The 15,690-nt window shown below is 43.3% G+C and overlaps 1 protein-coding gene across 2 annotated transcripts in view; it reads left to right on the forward strand.

Moving 5' to 3' along the window:
- LOC138480711 (zinc finger protein 729-like) overlaps window positions 1-14,613 on the forward strand; it is a 664,715-nt gene extending 650,102 nt beyond the window's left edge. For both annotated transcript variants that reach the window (XM_069612417.1, XM_069612416.1), the window contains exon 2: window positions 8,476-14,613. In XM_069612417.1, the coding sequence (XP_069468518.1) occupies window positions 9,937-12,411 (2,475 nt within the window). In that variant the 5' untranslated portion in view covers window positions 8,476-9,936 and the 3' untranslated portion in view covers window positions 12,412-14,613. The remainder of the gene's footprint in view (window positions 1-8,475) is intronic.
- The last annotated feature ends 1,077 nt before the right edge of the window (window positions 14,614-15,690 follow it).

Raw genomic sequence — 15,690 nt, forward strand, 5'->3', positions numbered from 1 at the left:
TCAATATATGAAGTGCGGCCATGACAAACAAGCGAGTCAATGCTAGTGGACGTAAGGGGGGTTGCACCTAGATCATTACACCACTAACTGCGCAGACAGCTAGCCATGTTAAAAAATGCAGTAAATATTACAAGAAATGGACAGAAGGTGAGGAAAAGGGGAAGAAGTGGGGTTCAGCTAATTGGTTGGCAGCGAGTTGGACTAGGTAAATGCACGTATGCAGATGAACCAGTTCAAAACGAGTTCGCAGGGCAGGGAAAAAAGGAAAAGGACAACTCACCCTGCTGTACTGGGTGCAAGCACCTATTAAGTTTGACCCATTCAAAAGATGAGTCAGATTTTTAAGTTTTGCCACCAGAACAACGAAACAGCGAACAGCAAACAGCGCTACTTAGAGCGTGTACTTCAATGCGCACGCAGGTCAGGTAATAAAGGCTTCTCGGTAGGGGGGGCGGAGGCACCTAGAGAAATGCAGATATATGCTATATTAGTGACATATATATATAGTATATAGTTCCTAAAGTCCATATGCCACATAAAGCATTTAATACCATGCAAGTCCAGTTGATGAGAGCAAGTGAAGCAGGTTTGACAATCTTGCGGCGTCCTGGAGCAGCGTCCTCTGACAGCAAACAGCGCTACTTAAACAATCTATTCCCGGTATTAGGAAGAATGCTACAGGGTTCTACAAAGAGATAGAATCTGTTTTGCAATCATCAGTATTTACCTTAAGCGATATTGATCTGTTAGTTCCCCTACTCCTGCCTGTTCATTTGTGGAAGCAGATTCGGACTATAGATGATGTACCAGGGTTAGGAGATACATGGGATAATATGATTAGAGTCGATAGAGAAAGGCCAGCTGGCGAGAGACCACAGCAGGTAATACTAACTTTGCCTGATAGAATAGTTACAAAATTGAAAGCTATAATTCCTGAAAGAAGGATTATTTGGGACAAGCTTACTGCCTCTGTCCAAGGAAAGTCTGAGGGTGCTACCAAGTTCTTTAATCGGTTCAAACAAGTATTTTCAGATTTCAGTGGGCAAGACTTAAGCACACAGTCTGGGAAATGATTATTCGTGGACAAATTTGTGTGTGGATTGCTGCCTGACATCCAGTCATACATTATGTCCTCAGAGAGCGCTTGGCAAGCGAAGTCTCAGTCAGAAGTATTGCACATGGCTCAGTACTATGTGAATTGTGTCAATAACGAAAAAGAAAGAGTTGAAAAGAGAAAAGGTGACTTAAAAACAAAAGTACTATTGCAGCAAATTGTTAGAGGCCCTAAAGAGGGGGTAATTCGCAATTTAGGAGTCAGTATGTTCCACAGGGAAATGCGCCATTGGGTCCTGTAAACATAAACCAGTGTGCTTATTGCAGACAAGAGGGTCGTTGGCGTGCACAATGCCCGATCCTCCAGCAGAGGTTGAATAATGCATTTGGTAATATGGGTAGCCGATCCAGAGGCCGCCCTGGGGCAGAGGGTCCTGGTAGAAGTCAGTTTTCGCAGGATTCACAGCAACCTTTTTCACAGGACAATCAGGCACCAAGTGTGGATAGTAGAAACATTTTTGATCATCCTTCTCCTGCGTACCTCTCTGAAGAACTTCCTTTCGATGACATTCTGTTTCGCTAGGATTGCCCAAAGCAGGGTTTGGAACCAACGCCTATTCCTGTTAATCAGAAAGGTCCCTACGTTGAGATGATAGTGGGAAATAGGAAACATCTATTCTTGATAGATACAGGGGCACAGAAGTGTTCCAGTGACAATTCACAGGTTCCAAACATTCCACTGTCAGGGCAAACCAATGTTTCTGTAGGGTTTTCTGGCACACCAGTTTTTTCTCCAGTCTCTTTAGCCGGTACCTATTACTTTGGGTCCATTTACGGACCACTGTCCATTCCTCTTGACTACGAATTGCGGAGAGAATTTGTTGGGGTTGAATCTGTTGAAGGAATTAAATGCAGTAATTCATTGTTCTTCTGATGGAGTGCGTTTGACGATTTCACCACAGCAACTTTCTGTCTCTCAATTCTTAACCAGACCTTTGCCGTCGGAATTCAGTGATGTTCCGGAGTGTTTGTGGGCAGTTGACGACAATGATGTCGGTGTTTTGCAAATTGAGCCCGTTAAGATTATTTTGAAACATGGAGTGAAGTTGCCACGTATTCCCCAGTATAAGATCTCGGTCGATGGTGAGCAATCTTTGAAATGCATAGTCTCCGATTTTGTGCATCGAGGGGTGATTGAGGAAATTGCAGGTAGTTTGTGCAATATTCCGATTTTGCCAGTGTATAAAAAAGGGCGATAATGCAATTCCTTTCCGTTTCATTATTGATTTACGTGCTATCAATAAGATTGTTGCTCCACAATTTCCCATTGTGCCTGATGTGACAACAATATTAACCATGATTCCGGCTTCTGATACTCACTTTAGTGTTGTGGATCTAAAGAACGCCTTCTTTAGTATTCCTATACACAAAGACAGTAGATACTTGTTCGCGTTCACCTTAGGGGGACGCTTGTTTACCTTTACCCGTGCGCCGCAAGGTTACACAGAGAGTCCTAGCATCTACAGTAGGGCTTTGAAAGAGCAGCTCGACCCACTTGAGTTGCCCACTACTTGTACACTGCTTTAGTATGTCCACAATCTACTCTTAGCTGCTGACTCAGAAAGCGCTTGTAAGGAGGGCACTGTGTTGTTGCTTATCCATCTAGCACAACATGGACACAAAGCTTCACTTAAAAAATGTCAGTATTGTCGACAGGAGGTCGCCTATTTAGGCTATCTCCTGTCAAAGGAGGGAAGAAGGTTGACGCCTGAACGGATAAAAATCATTTGTAGCATGTCTGTCCCAAATGCACAGAAGGAAGTTAGAGCCTTGATAGGAATGGCTTCTTACTGTAGGCAGTGGATCCCGAACTTCTCCTTAGTGATTAAACCAATGTTGGCTTTGACGAAGAAGGGCATTTCTTCGTCATTGCCGTGAAACTTGGAACACCAGCGAGCATTTGATCTGCTCAAGACTGTATTGTGCTCGGCACCAGTTTTGGGCACACCAAACAATGAAAAGGCCTTCGTGTTGTATGTGCATGAATGTGATGGATGTGCTTTGGCTGTATTAACGCAGGAACATGGAGGGAAGAATAGGCTGTGCGGCTACTTTTTTTCCACCCTCGATCCTGTTGCATGCGCTTTGCCAAGATGTTTGAGAGCGGTCGCTGCTGCTGCTGCGTCCGTAAAACAGAGCGAGGGAATGGTCCTAGGCCATACTTTAACCCTGATGGTACCTCACTCTGTAAATGTTCTATTAAACAGAACACAAACGCAACACCTCACCTCTGCACGATTAACGAGATACGAATTGATCTTGTTTGCACCGCACATCCAAATGAAGAGGTGTTGTGTTCTTAATCCGGCTGAACTTTTACCTTTCCCAGAAGGTACTGGTTGCAGTAACGAAGAGTCACATGACTGCCTCTACACTACAGAGCAAGAGACAAAAGGCAGAATTGATCTAAAAGATACTCTTTTGAATAGCCCACAAGTGGAGCTGTTTTGTGATGGCTCCTGTGCAAACTCCCGGATGGTACATCCACAGCTGCTTATGCAATCACCACATTGAGCACGGTCGTGGAAACCAAAAGAATCACGCATAACTCAGCGCAGGCCGCAGAGATTATAGCATTGACCCGAGCTTGTGAACTTTCTGAAGGGCTTACCGTAAATATATATACTGATAGTCAGTATGCCTTTGGGGTGGTTTACAACTTCGGCAGCCTTTGGGCAGAACGAGGTTTCTTGACCTCACACGGCACTAAAATCCAGCATGGCTCCTTGATAGTATGGTTACTCTCAGCGCTTGCACTCCCTACTCAGCTAGCAATTATGAAATGCGCAGCACATCAGAAGATTACAGATAATGTAGGAAAAGGAAACGCTTTCGCTGACCAGATAGCCAAACAGACTGCCACTGATCTCTCTTCAGAAATGTATACTTCTAGGGAAGCCACAAATGCCTGTACTTTGGATGAGGGTATTGAATCTGTGAAAAACATTCAAGCTGATGCCATGTTAGAGGAATCTAAGAAATGGGCTGTGGGTTTGGCAAACTTGGATGATGATGGGTGTTGGGTGGACAAAGTAGAAGGGAAATGGATACTGCTTGACACGTATATTACAATGATGGTTGTTATGGCTCATGGTCCCACCCACATCTGTGCATGAAAAGTCACGAAAATGTTGCAAAATGTGTGGCTAAATGATAAAATCCCTAAGGTAGCCGAGCGCTTTGTCCAAGGGTGTATGATTTGTTTGCAGCATAATGTTGGAAAGGGCACACCGGCTCATAGGGGTAGTTTTGGTCCACCTTCTGTCCCCTTTGAGGTAATTCACTTCGATTTCATTGAAATGGAGCGTTGTAATAACTACGATTATGTACTAGTTGTTATCTGCGCTTTTAGTAAATGGGTCGAAGCTTTTCCTGTGAAAGATGCCACAGCAATGACCACGGCAAAGACCATGTTGAAGGAATATTTTCCTAGATTTGGTCTGCCAAGATTTATCTGGTCGGACAATGGTCCACATTTTATCGCTGCTGTAATTCTGCAGATAAACGGTTCCATTCGGCTAGACACGCTCAGGGTGCTGGTTTAGTAGAAAGACACAACGGCATCTTCAAGGACAAGCTTGCTAAGACGTGTGCTGGCACCAAACTGAAGTGGCCGGACGCCTTACCGATCATGTTATTTATCTATGAGAATGACCCCTCAAACTAAGACTGGGCTCTCTCCATTTGAGGTGGTCATGGGTAGGCCAGCTGACATTTGGAACTTACCGAAGCCCCGTTCTCTACACGAGGTTGAAAATGTACTTCTTTCTGACTATTGTGGACAGTTAACTAAAAATCTGTATTTGATTTATCCCCAGGTACTAGAGGCTTTACCTGTTAAATTTGAGGGCCCAGGTCACAGCATAGGGCCGGGAGACTGGATCCTGACCAAGTCATTTGAGCGATCTTCTTGTCTCGCACCTCGTTGGCGGGGCCCCCATCAAGTCCTCCTGGTCACACAGATGGCGGTGCGAGTGGGGGGCAGGAAGCACTGGATCCACGCATCTCACATCAAGAGGATTCCTTACCCTTTGCCACACACTACTGAAGATACAGAACCCCTCACCAATACCGTAACCAACAATCACGAAGCATCAGACAGCATTGAGAGTGCGTCGGAGGCTCTCCCTGAGCCTGTGGGGCCCGGGGAAACAGCCACGTCATCTCCACACACTCCAACAGTTCCGTTCTTAAAATGCGTCAAATCTTGCTTTGTATTGGCCGCTTCCATCAGGAAGTGACGACACGTTGTTCACAGATCACTCAGTACCAGGGATCACAAGGTACGATCTGCGTCCGAGGAAGTAGACTTACTGCACGGTTCGGCTGTGCCATCAAGGAAAATCATCGAAGGGCTTGTCTCTTTGGCCCGATCTTTTGTACATAAGGGGATTCTGTTGGCTAGGGTTTGTGAAAGGACTAAGAAGACGCTCGATCAGGAGATCGCCAGCACATTGACTCTGGTGTAATTGTTTGAAGAAACAATGCCTGCAACCGCTCCCATTCCTACGGGACAGATAAGAGACTGTGTGACCAGTCGTGAAAATGAACAATCGAATGCATGGGCCCCGAAAACATATTGTTGTCTTGTGATAATGTTAACTGGTTTTACAATAGTCATTGCTTTAGGATTCTGGTATTTGGAAGAAGGACATCCGCTTGAAATTCTGTTACCCACTGAAAATGTACCCACTGTTTCTACGCCTTTCGTGCACCTGCACACTCTATCTCCTAGAGACTCTCAGCACAGACAGAGTTACCATAACAATACTATATTACTAATTATGAATGCTACACATGCCATTTTCAATAAGTCTGTTGGGTTTGCTCGCATTTACCGCAACACAGGGATAAGGGGCTGGGTTTGTATGTTCATCCTTTACCTTTGACAACTGCATGCTATGCTTCTCTAAGGGCACTATTCTTTGGCCGATGGAACAATAGCATCTCGGGGAACTTTGATGGAACTAACTTGAAAGATTTTGAGAAACGTGTCCTAACACCCCTGGGATGCTCACTCTTTGTGAATAGGAGCAAGCCTAATATTGCTTCTATTAGGCCTTCTGATAGACTGTCCCGTCCTTTTTACTCTTTGATCTCTTTCAAGATGGCTCCTATAGGCAATAGGGATGCCACATACCTTCTTATACTGTCAACCACAGCCCCGATTCAGTTTCTTTCTGCATACAGAGGAATGGTACTCAGTTAATGGGTGATTTCAAGGGTTGCGCCAACATTGCGAATTTGACTAGTGAGGACAGACCTTTGTATGTAGGCGAACCTGTCTACTTTGTTTGCAGTAATATAGCATTTCCATGGTTACCCAGGGATTGGCAGGGAACCTGTTATTTAGGGATTCTGTAACCCGGGGTTTTCATTGCTAGCACTGTAGAAATTTCAAAGGCTCGTCCACGGCAGGACGAGGATGGCGATACTTCAGCATAAGTTCTGGGCGATGTAGCTAAATCCTTTGTGCCATTTTGGGGGCAAATACTGAACTCTGAAGATATCAGGAGACTAGCAAGAGTACTGGAGAGGACCATCAACCGGACCACTGACATACTCTATAATATGACTTTAGAACAAAAAGCAATAAGGTTAGTAGCACTTCAGAACCGGATGGCATTAAATGTCATCCTGGCTGAGCGTGGTGGGGTATGTAAATGAGTGGGGTCCGCTTGCTGTGTTTTCGTGCCGGATTCTTCCCCAAAAATCTTTAGGGCGATTCAAAATCTGCATGTTCTCAGTTCAGAAGTGCATGTTACTGAGGGAAACTGGGATCTTAGCGCTTGGTTCTGGGACTTCCTGTGATCTTGGGGATGGAAGCTACTTTTGGTCTTGCTGATTATTTTAGGTATTTTGTTGTTCTTTTGTTGTTGTATACAATGTCTTCCTGGTATGTGTTCGATGTTAGGAGGATGTTGTGCACAAGTGATGGGTACATTAGGGCACAGGGTATACGCCCCAGAGAAAATATCTAATGAATTCCTGCTGAAGGAAATCTCAGTATCTGACCTCATGGCAATCGATATCTCTGATAGTGACTCAGGATGTATGGACATTGATACTTGGAGTCACTTGTATAGTGACTAGGAGTAGTTTAGTGCTTGCCTTAGGCCAAAAGGAGCGTTTGTTAAACGGGATATCATATTGTGCCTCCTTTATTGTATATATTGGCCTAACCTCAGTCGCTCTGCGAAGAAAACCACGTTTCAAAGTTCTGATCTTAGATCAACTTAGCTGCCATTTTAGGTCCATCCGCCATTTTGATTTCTACTCCAAAGTAATTCTGTGTTCTAAAATGGTGGACAGTGTTTCCCGCTTGTAACTGAGCCATCCTGACCTTTGTATCGAAGTTAATGTTCAAACTGTCCGTTGGCCGAATGTTTGGGTCGAGTAAAGAGACCTTGTCCCATGTCTGACTTGTAGACAGAGGATTACCTGCGCCAACAAGTCCGATCCGCGGACATACATCAACTACAATGCTGTCTAAATACTGAACGTGGACACTTGTTGAACTACATTGTATAGGACATGTGTTAAGGCTTAATGTTAAATCCGAGAATACACTGTTGCCTTTGTGACTTGTTTACATGCAAACTGAAGATGATCCACATGCATATAGTTGGACAAACTAGAAGTGAACTCGGCATGAACCCTAGACCGAGTATCATTAACCTGTAGAGGGGCCGGACATTATAATTGGAAATGTATAAAATGAACTGTTTAGATGTCCAGTGCCTCTCACTTCTCACACCGAAAGGGCTGGGATTCTCTGTGATGTACTGAGGGCCAGATAGCTATCTGATACTTTGTATCTTTGTAAACTGTACAGTTTTTAGAATAAATATCTGTGAATCTTTATGAATCTTTATAAGCCTGTGTTTGGTGTATTTCCTTTTGGGGTACTCAGCCTCGATATTTCCTTTTGCTTTTACAGGTACGTAACCTATCATAACGCTCAGGTTAAGAGAGATTGCATGTAATATGTGCCTTCGCTGTTGCCATAAAATTACATTTGTGGAGATAAGAGGATCCCTGTTGGTACTAGAGAGTCTTATGGTTGATGCCGTCTATATATTTTAAATATATTCCAGGTTTTTATTGGTTCAGCACCCTATAAACCAGGGTCCTGCAACCTTTGGCTCTCCTGATGTTTTGGACTACAACTCCCATCAGCATTAGCCAGCATTTTCAAGCATGAGGGATCATGGGAATTGTAGTACGAAACATCTGGAGAGCCGCAGTTTGCAGACCCGTGCAATAAGGAATACATGCATTTATTGCGTTCTGCATAATATGTATGTATTTTATTTCAATTTTCCTGCTATTAAAACACTAATTTACGGTTTCTTTTTTCAGTCCAACAGGTGAATGATCTGCAGTAATGAAGCATGTTTAAAGGAGTCCTGCGCAGGAATAGATGAGTTGGACCTCATTTACGATAAGACGGAAGGGGCGTGCAAAGGAAACAAACCATGTAAATTTACTGAATGCGTCAAGAAGTTCATTAATAGCATGTAGAATGCAGTATAAGTGAATCACAAAAGAAACTCTGATCCTGGGACAGGCACATGCGTGCATTGAATGCGACACAGCTTTCTATATGAAGTGAAGTGTTAGGCACAATCTTAAGATCAGCACGGCTATCCCTAATCCTGAGAGATACCACCTACATACCTGAATTTTACACCACGGGTTCTGTGAAGACAACTCAAAGGCCAAAAAACTACAAAGGAGTGGAAAGCCCAGAGCAGAATGATTGTGGAAATCCTTGTAGCAACTCATCCCCAAATGTCAGCAAGTTGAAGCCTACTCGGACCCCGTGTCCAGCATAACCAGCTAAACACCACCTTCTCTGGCCCTGGGGATGGCTGACGTGGCTGCTGAAGTTCATGGTAAATGTTGATGATGGCACTGCAGCACCTACCAGAGCACCTGAAGACACTGAGCTGCACTTGCGAAGGCTATGTGATCATACAGAGCATTGTGCTGGCATGCCCTGCCGTCTTAATCATGTATATTCAAGTCATTACTGTTATGCAAATACATACCTGCCCTAGTGATGTACTGTCCTGTTGAGTGAATGTATATAAGTACTGACTGTATGAAAGCGTCTTTTTTAAGGAAAACTTAACAAGACTCTCAAAAATCTATTCAGGAGCCATTAGCTAGGATAACTCTACGGGTTACGCACTGACTGTTGAGTTATGTACGCATTCTTCAGGACACAGGTGAAAATCCTGGGAAGGCCATCTCAGTCTCTCAACATTCCCAGGTAATGAAGTAAAAAACAACCTCACATGGGTAATATTAATTATGTTAAAAAAATTCTATGTGAAGTGCTTTAGTAAAACCAACTATGGAAGTATATTATAATTATTACCCCAGGGAGTGAACATATGAACTCAATAGTGGAAGGTTTTTTATTAAAATGATAATGCTTTATAAACCTAGTGCCCACTCAATGGAGTAGACTTTTTACATGTTATAAATGAGGCAAAGGTTTTTTGTAACACTTCTCACCTAAAGAGACATCAGATAGGTCACGCCACATCAAGACCATGTAAATGTACAACAGCAAATGATAAAGCTTTAATAATGCAGGAAAATGAAGCTGAGGCATCACACTGAGAAATGACAATGCCCCAATGCAACACCATCATAGTGACACCAGGAAGAACCAATTGAAGTGTACTGGAGGCATCAAGGCTTTCATTATAGATCAAAAGGTGATCAAGCATCTGACAACTCACACTGTTGAAAAACCATACAAATGAACATAGTGTGACAAGGCATTAATTTACAAATAAACAGCTCATCATGAATCGAAGAACGCACACTTGCGGGAGACCACACAAATGCCCAGGGTGTGACAAGACTTTCATTGCAAAGAGTCACTTGAGGCTGCATGAAGCAGTACACACTGGCGTGAAGCCATATAAATGTTCAGATTGTGACAAGGCTTTCATTACAAAGACACAGCTGATGGTACATCAGGCAGTACATGCTGGCATGAAGCCACTTAAATGCACAGAGTGTGACAAGGATTTCATTACAAAGAGTCAATTGAGGCAACATCAGGCTGTACACACTGGAGTGAAACCATATAAATGTACAGAGTGTGGCAAGCCTTTCACTAGAAAGACACACCTAATGCACCATTGGTCAGTACACACTGGAGTGAAACCTTATAAATGTACAGAGTGTGACAAGGCTTTCATTGCAAAGAGAGATCTGATGCTACATCAGGCAGTACACAGTGGTGTGAAACCATTTAAATGTACAGAGTGTGACAAGGCTTACATTATAATGAGTAGGTTGATTCTACATCAGGCAGTGCACACTGGTGTGAAACCATTTCAATGTACAGAGTGTGACATGGTTTTCATTACAAAGAGAAATCTGATGCTACATCGGGCAGTACACACTGGCGTGAAACCATTTAAATGTACAGAGTGTGACAAGGCTTTCACTAGTGAGACAATCCTAATGCACCATCAGGCACGACACACTGGAGTGAAACCATATAAATGTACAGAGTGTGACAAGGCTTTCATTACAAAGGGAGAGCTGATGCTACATCAGGCAGTACACACAGGTGTGAAACCTTATAAATGTACAGAGTGTGACAAGGATTTTGTTACAAAGGGAGAGCTGATGCTACATCAAGCAGTACACACTGGTGTGAAACCCTACAAATGTACTGAGTGTGACAAGGCTTTCACTAAAAAGAGTCTCCTGATGCGTCATCAGGTAGTACACACTGGAGTGAAACCATTTGAATGTACAGAGTGTGACAAGGCTTTTGTTACAAAGAGTCAGTTGATGCTACATCAAACTGTACACACTGGCATGGAACCCTATAAATGCACAGTGTGTGACAAAGCATTCATTGAAAAGAGTCAGCTGATGCTACATCAAGCAGTACACACTGGGGTGAAACCATATAAATGTACTGAGTGTGAAAAAGCTTTCCTTAGGAAGGGACACCTGACGCTACATCAGGCAGTTCACACTGGGGTGAAACCATATAAATGTACAGAGTGTGACAAGGCTTTCACTAGTAAGACACTCCTAATGCGCCATCAGACAGTACACACTGGAGTGAAACCATATATATGTACTGAGTGTGACAAAGCTTTCATTACTAAGAGGGAGCTGATGCTACATCAGGCTGTACACACCGGAGTGAAACCATATAAATGTAGTGAGTGTGACAAGGCTTTCAATACAAAGAGAGATCTTATGTTACATCAGGCAACTCACACTGGTGTGAAACCATTTAAATGCACAGAGTGTGATAAAACGTTCATTACAAAGGGACCACTAATACTACATCAGTTTGTACACACCGGCGTGAAACCATATAAATGTACAGAGTGTGACAAGGCTTTCATTACAAAGAGAGACCTTATGTGTCATCAGGCAGTACACACTGGCGTGAAACCATTTAAATGTACAGAGTGTGACAAGGCTTTCATTACAAAGAGAGACCTTATGTGTCATCAGGCAGTACACACTGGTGTGAAACCATTTAAATGTACCGAGTGTGACAAGGCTTTCACTAGAAAGAGCGTGCTGATGCTACATCAGGCAGCACACACTGGCATGAAACCATATAAATGTACAGAGTGCGATACGGCTTTCACTAGAAAGAGCGTGCTGATGCTACATCAGGTAGTACACACTGGAGTTAAACCATTTAAATGTACAGAGTGTGACAAGACTTTCAGTACAAAGAACCTAATGATGCTACATCAGCCAGTACACACTGGTGTGAAACCATATAAATGTACTGAGTGTGACAAGGCTTTCACTAGAAAGAGCGTGCTGATGCTACATCAGGCAGTACACCGTGGCGTGAAACCATATAAATGTACTGAGTGTGACAAGGCTTTCACTAGAAAGAGTCAGCTGATGCTACATCAGGCAGTACACACTGGTGTGAAACCATATAAATGTACTGAGTGTGACAAGGCTTTCACTCGAAAGAGCGTGCTAATGTTACATCAGGCAGTACACAGTGGCGTGAAACCATATAAATGTACTGAGTGTTGCAAGGCTTTCACTAGAAAGAGTCACCTGATGCTACATCAGGCAGTACACACTGGTGTGAAACCCTTTAAATGTGCTCAGTGTGACAAGGCTTTCATTACAAAGACACAAGTTTTGCGACATCAGAGAATTCACACTGGCGTAAAACCCTATAAATGTACGAAATGTAACACAGCTTTCATTACAAATCAACAACTGGCCAAGCATCAAAGCACTGCTCACTGGCCTGAGTCCATATAAATGTACTGTGTGTGACAAGGATTTCTTATCAAATAGAGAGCTGACGCAACAACAAAGAACTCACACTGGCCAGAAACCATTTAAATGTGTGGAGTGTGACAGGGCTTTCATTACAAAGGGCCATATGATGCTTCATCAGAGAAGGCACACTGGTTCGAAACCCTATAAATGTTCTGAGTGTGAAAAGGATTTCATTACGAAATCTCTGTTAACGCGACATCAACACGTTCACACTGGTGTGAAACCATTTAAATGTACAGAGTGCAGTAAGGCGTTCACTAGAAAGAGCGTGTTGATGCTACATCAGGCAGTACACACTGGTGTGAAACCATTTAAATGTACAGAGTGCAGTAAGGCGTTCACTAGAAAGAGCGTGTTGATGCTACATCAGGCAATACACACTGGTGTGAAACCATATAAATTTACAGAGTGTGACAAGGCTTTCTTTACAATGAACCACCTGATGAGCCACCAGAGAACTCACACTGGGGGGAAAAGATACATGTGTTCTGTGTGTGGTAAAAATGTCAGTCATTCAGAGGGTCTCTCAGTGCATCTAAAATACCACACTGGTGAGCAACCATAATCATCATATACTGATTGTGTCAAGGATTCCATTACAATTGAGACAGCTGATCAGTCATCAAATAATTCATTCTAACTATAAAAGATAAATGTGTGCAATGTGGCAAATCTTTCTGCCAAAAGCGTTCTATCGTTACATCAGAAATGCTTCATTCTGTGAAACCATAGAAGTGTTCTAAAGTGCAGAAAGACTAATAAAACACCCTCATGGACACACTGGTGAGGATGAATGGGAATGTTATGATGTTATCAGGTTTACAAGAATAATCTATTGGATAATCTATTGGTACAAAGAATTCATACAAGTGAGACCCCATGGGAATGTACTCACTGTAAAAATGGGCCTCATTACGAGGTCGGTGGTAACCCGCTGCTGCCAACCCTGAAGCACCGTATCTGGCGCCTGACTTCCCAGTGCCACTGGCGTCAGATTTGGTAAGTCCCCCAAAGGAATGATGATTCCATTGCTAACGGTGCCAGTGCTTCCGTTCCAACTCTGCCTACAGTGGCCCTTGCACGTGGCAAAGGTCAGACCAGCTGGTCGCAACGGCCCCTGCAGGCAGACTTGTAGTGTTGCGGTCCGGAAACTATGGTATCGCTAAGCTTACCAGCAGCCTTGTTTCCAGACCGCCACACTCGTAATGAGGCCTAATGTCTTCTATCAAACAATTCGACTGCTACGTGGGTGGTTATTAATGCGAGACGTTATATAAATGTACCGAGTGTGTCCAGGCTTTTATTCTAAAGGGAGATCAGACGCTACATCAGAACTCTCCCAGAGCAGAACAATATATGTGTTCTAGGTGTTACAAGGCTTTCAGGTAGACATTTGCTCTACTGCAACATCAGCACCTCTTTACCCTGTATATGGTAGAAGAGGAAATATGATTATTATCAGTCTTGGGATTTGAGATAGTACGTAGGCTGATTACTGCAAGTGAAGTAGGTGAGCAGCGGGAAGTATTCTTTGATTGTATTAGTCCTCTGCCTGGGTGGCTAATTCAGAACTAATCCAGTCTGAATTATCTTGGGCTTGTTCTAGGGCAACACACCCCTTCTCATCTTTTTGAGGATACCCTCCAGTAGATTAATTCCTGAGTGAGGTTCATGACAGCAGAGGATTGTGGGTGCCCCTCGGTTGCAATCTTGCAATATCCCCCAGAAGCACATACAGATATTCCTGGGCAACTGTTTTAGATGAACTGTGCTTTGACTTTTGCAAAAAAAGAAGAAGCAGATTCCAAAGGTTTTGAAGATGGACAATAAACTGATAATAGATGATTGGATCTCAAATGTAGCTGTCAAAAAATGAAGAGATCCAGTACACAAAGTGCAAAGAATGATGTAAACATAATTATTCTTCCATTAATGAACTCTGTATTTTATGTTTTTTTGTGTGTTCCTGTTCTTTATGCATTTGTGGCTCTCCTCGTTCTCTTGTGTATTTTGTTTTTATTTTGAAAGTTAAGAATTTCTAAAATGTGTTTATCCTTCTTAGTAGAAAGTTTCATTTTGGATTTAGGATGTGTATTGTGTTCATTTTATTTTGCTTTTTTGGATTAGCTTTTCTTTATCATCTGTGTGATCTCTAAATAAAACATTTAATTTGGAAAAAAATACTACACAGGTGTGAAACCATATCAATATTCTGAACGGTATGAGGGACAGCTGTTGTTACAGTCAGGAGACACAATTTCATTGTATGAAGTGTGACACAGCTTGCATTAACACAATCACTTTGAATAGATGGAGTATATCAAGGCTTTCATTATAAAGAAATATCTCATGCTAAGGGTGACACGTGGTACTGGCGAAAAGGCATGAGGGTGTCCTGGCTGAGAACAGACTTTTTGAAGCCGGAGTCAAATCTGTGAGAGCCGACTTTAAACTGTTGAGGGCCCCAATGGAAGTGGGGAAGAGCAAGGAAGGTAAGGCTTTCTAGCCAAGGAGCCAACAATCCACATTTAAAAAAAATCATAGTTTGGGCTACTGCTGCACCTATTGCAGCAAGGCAGCCCAATGCAACATGGCCGCTGCCGCACCTATTACAGCAAGGCAGCCCAATGCAACATGGCCACTGCCACACATGCTCAGTGTGATGGGGCCAAGTCTCGGGATGTGGGGCTCACACAGGAAATACACACAGCCTGGAATCATGTTCTCCCTAACACTTGGGTCATGCTTCCGTGCAGTTTCCATTTGAGAGGTGGAGTGGATCTTAATGGGAAATGGCATGGAGCAGGTAAGGAAGCTTTCATGCTGCCTCTCCCCCACAATTAAGGTGGGCAAGGTGGCCTTCACTACAAGCCCGTATCTTACTGGCCTGGATTTTGTTGGAGTGCAAGCCTCATCGCCCAACCCAAATATTTGCTTTAGGGGTAGGAATCCCCCAGCACAGAACCCCCCCCTGTATAAATGTAGCAAGTGGCAGAAGGTGTTCCTTGTAAAGGTGAATCTATATATGCTGGAGAAAATACACTGCAGCGAACCCATATGAAAGTATTGAACCGAATCCATGTTGCACAACGGAACACTAAAGAAGTCATCATTTACAAGGAGCTAAACCCACAAGACACCATTAATCAACCCAAACCCCCAGAGGACAGGCCTCACACTTGCTAAGGCCCCCGAGGATAGAATAGCAACAACCCAACCCATTAACCACCAGAAACAAGGGCAGAAAACCCCAAACCC

This window comes from Ambystoma mexicanum, chromosome 5p, assembly GCF_040938575.1.
Source record: "Ambystoma mexicanum isolate Mex_15411 chromosome 5p, UKY_AmexF1_1, whole genome shotgun sequence".
NCBI lineage: Eukaryota > Metazoa > Chordata > Amphibia > Caudata > Ambystomatidae > Ambystoma > Ambystoma mexicanum.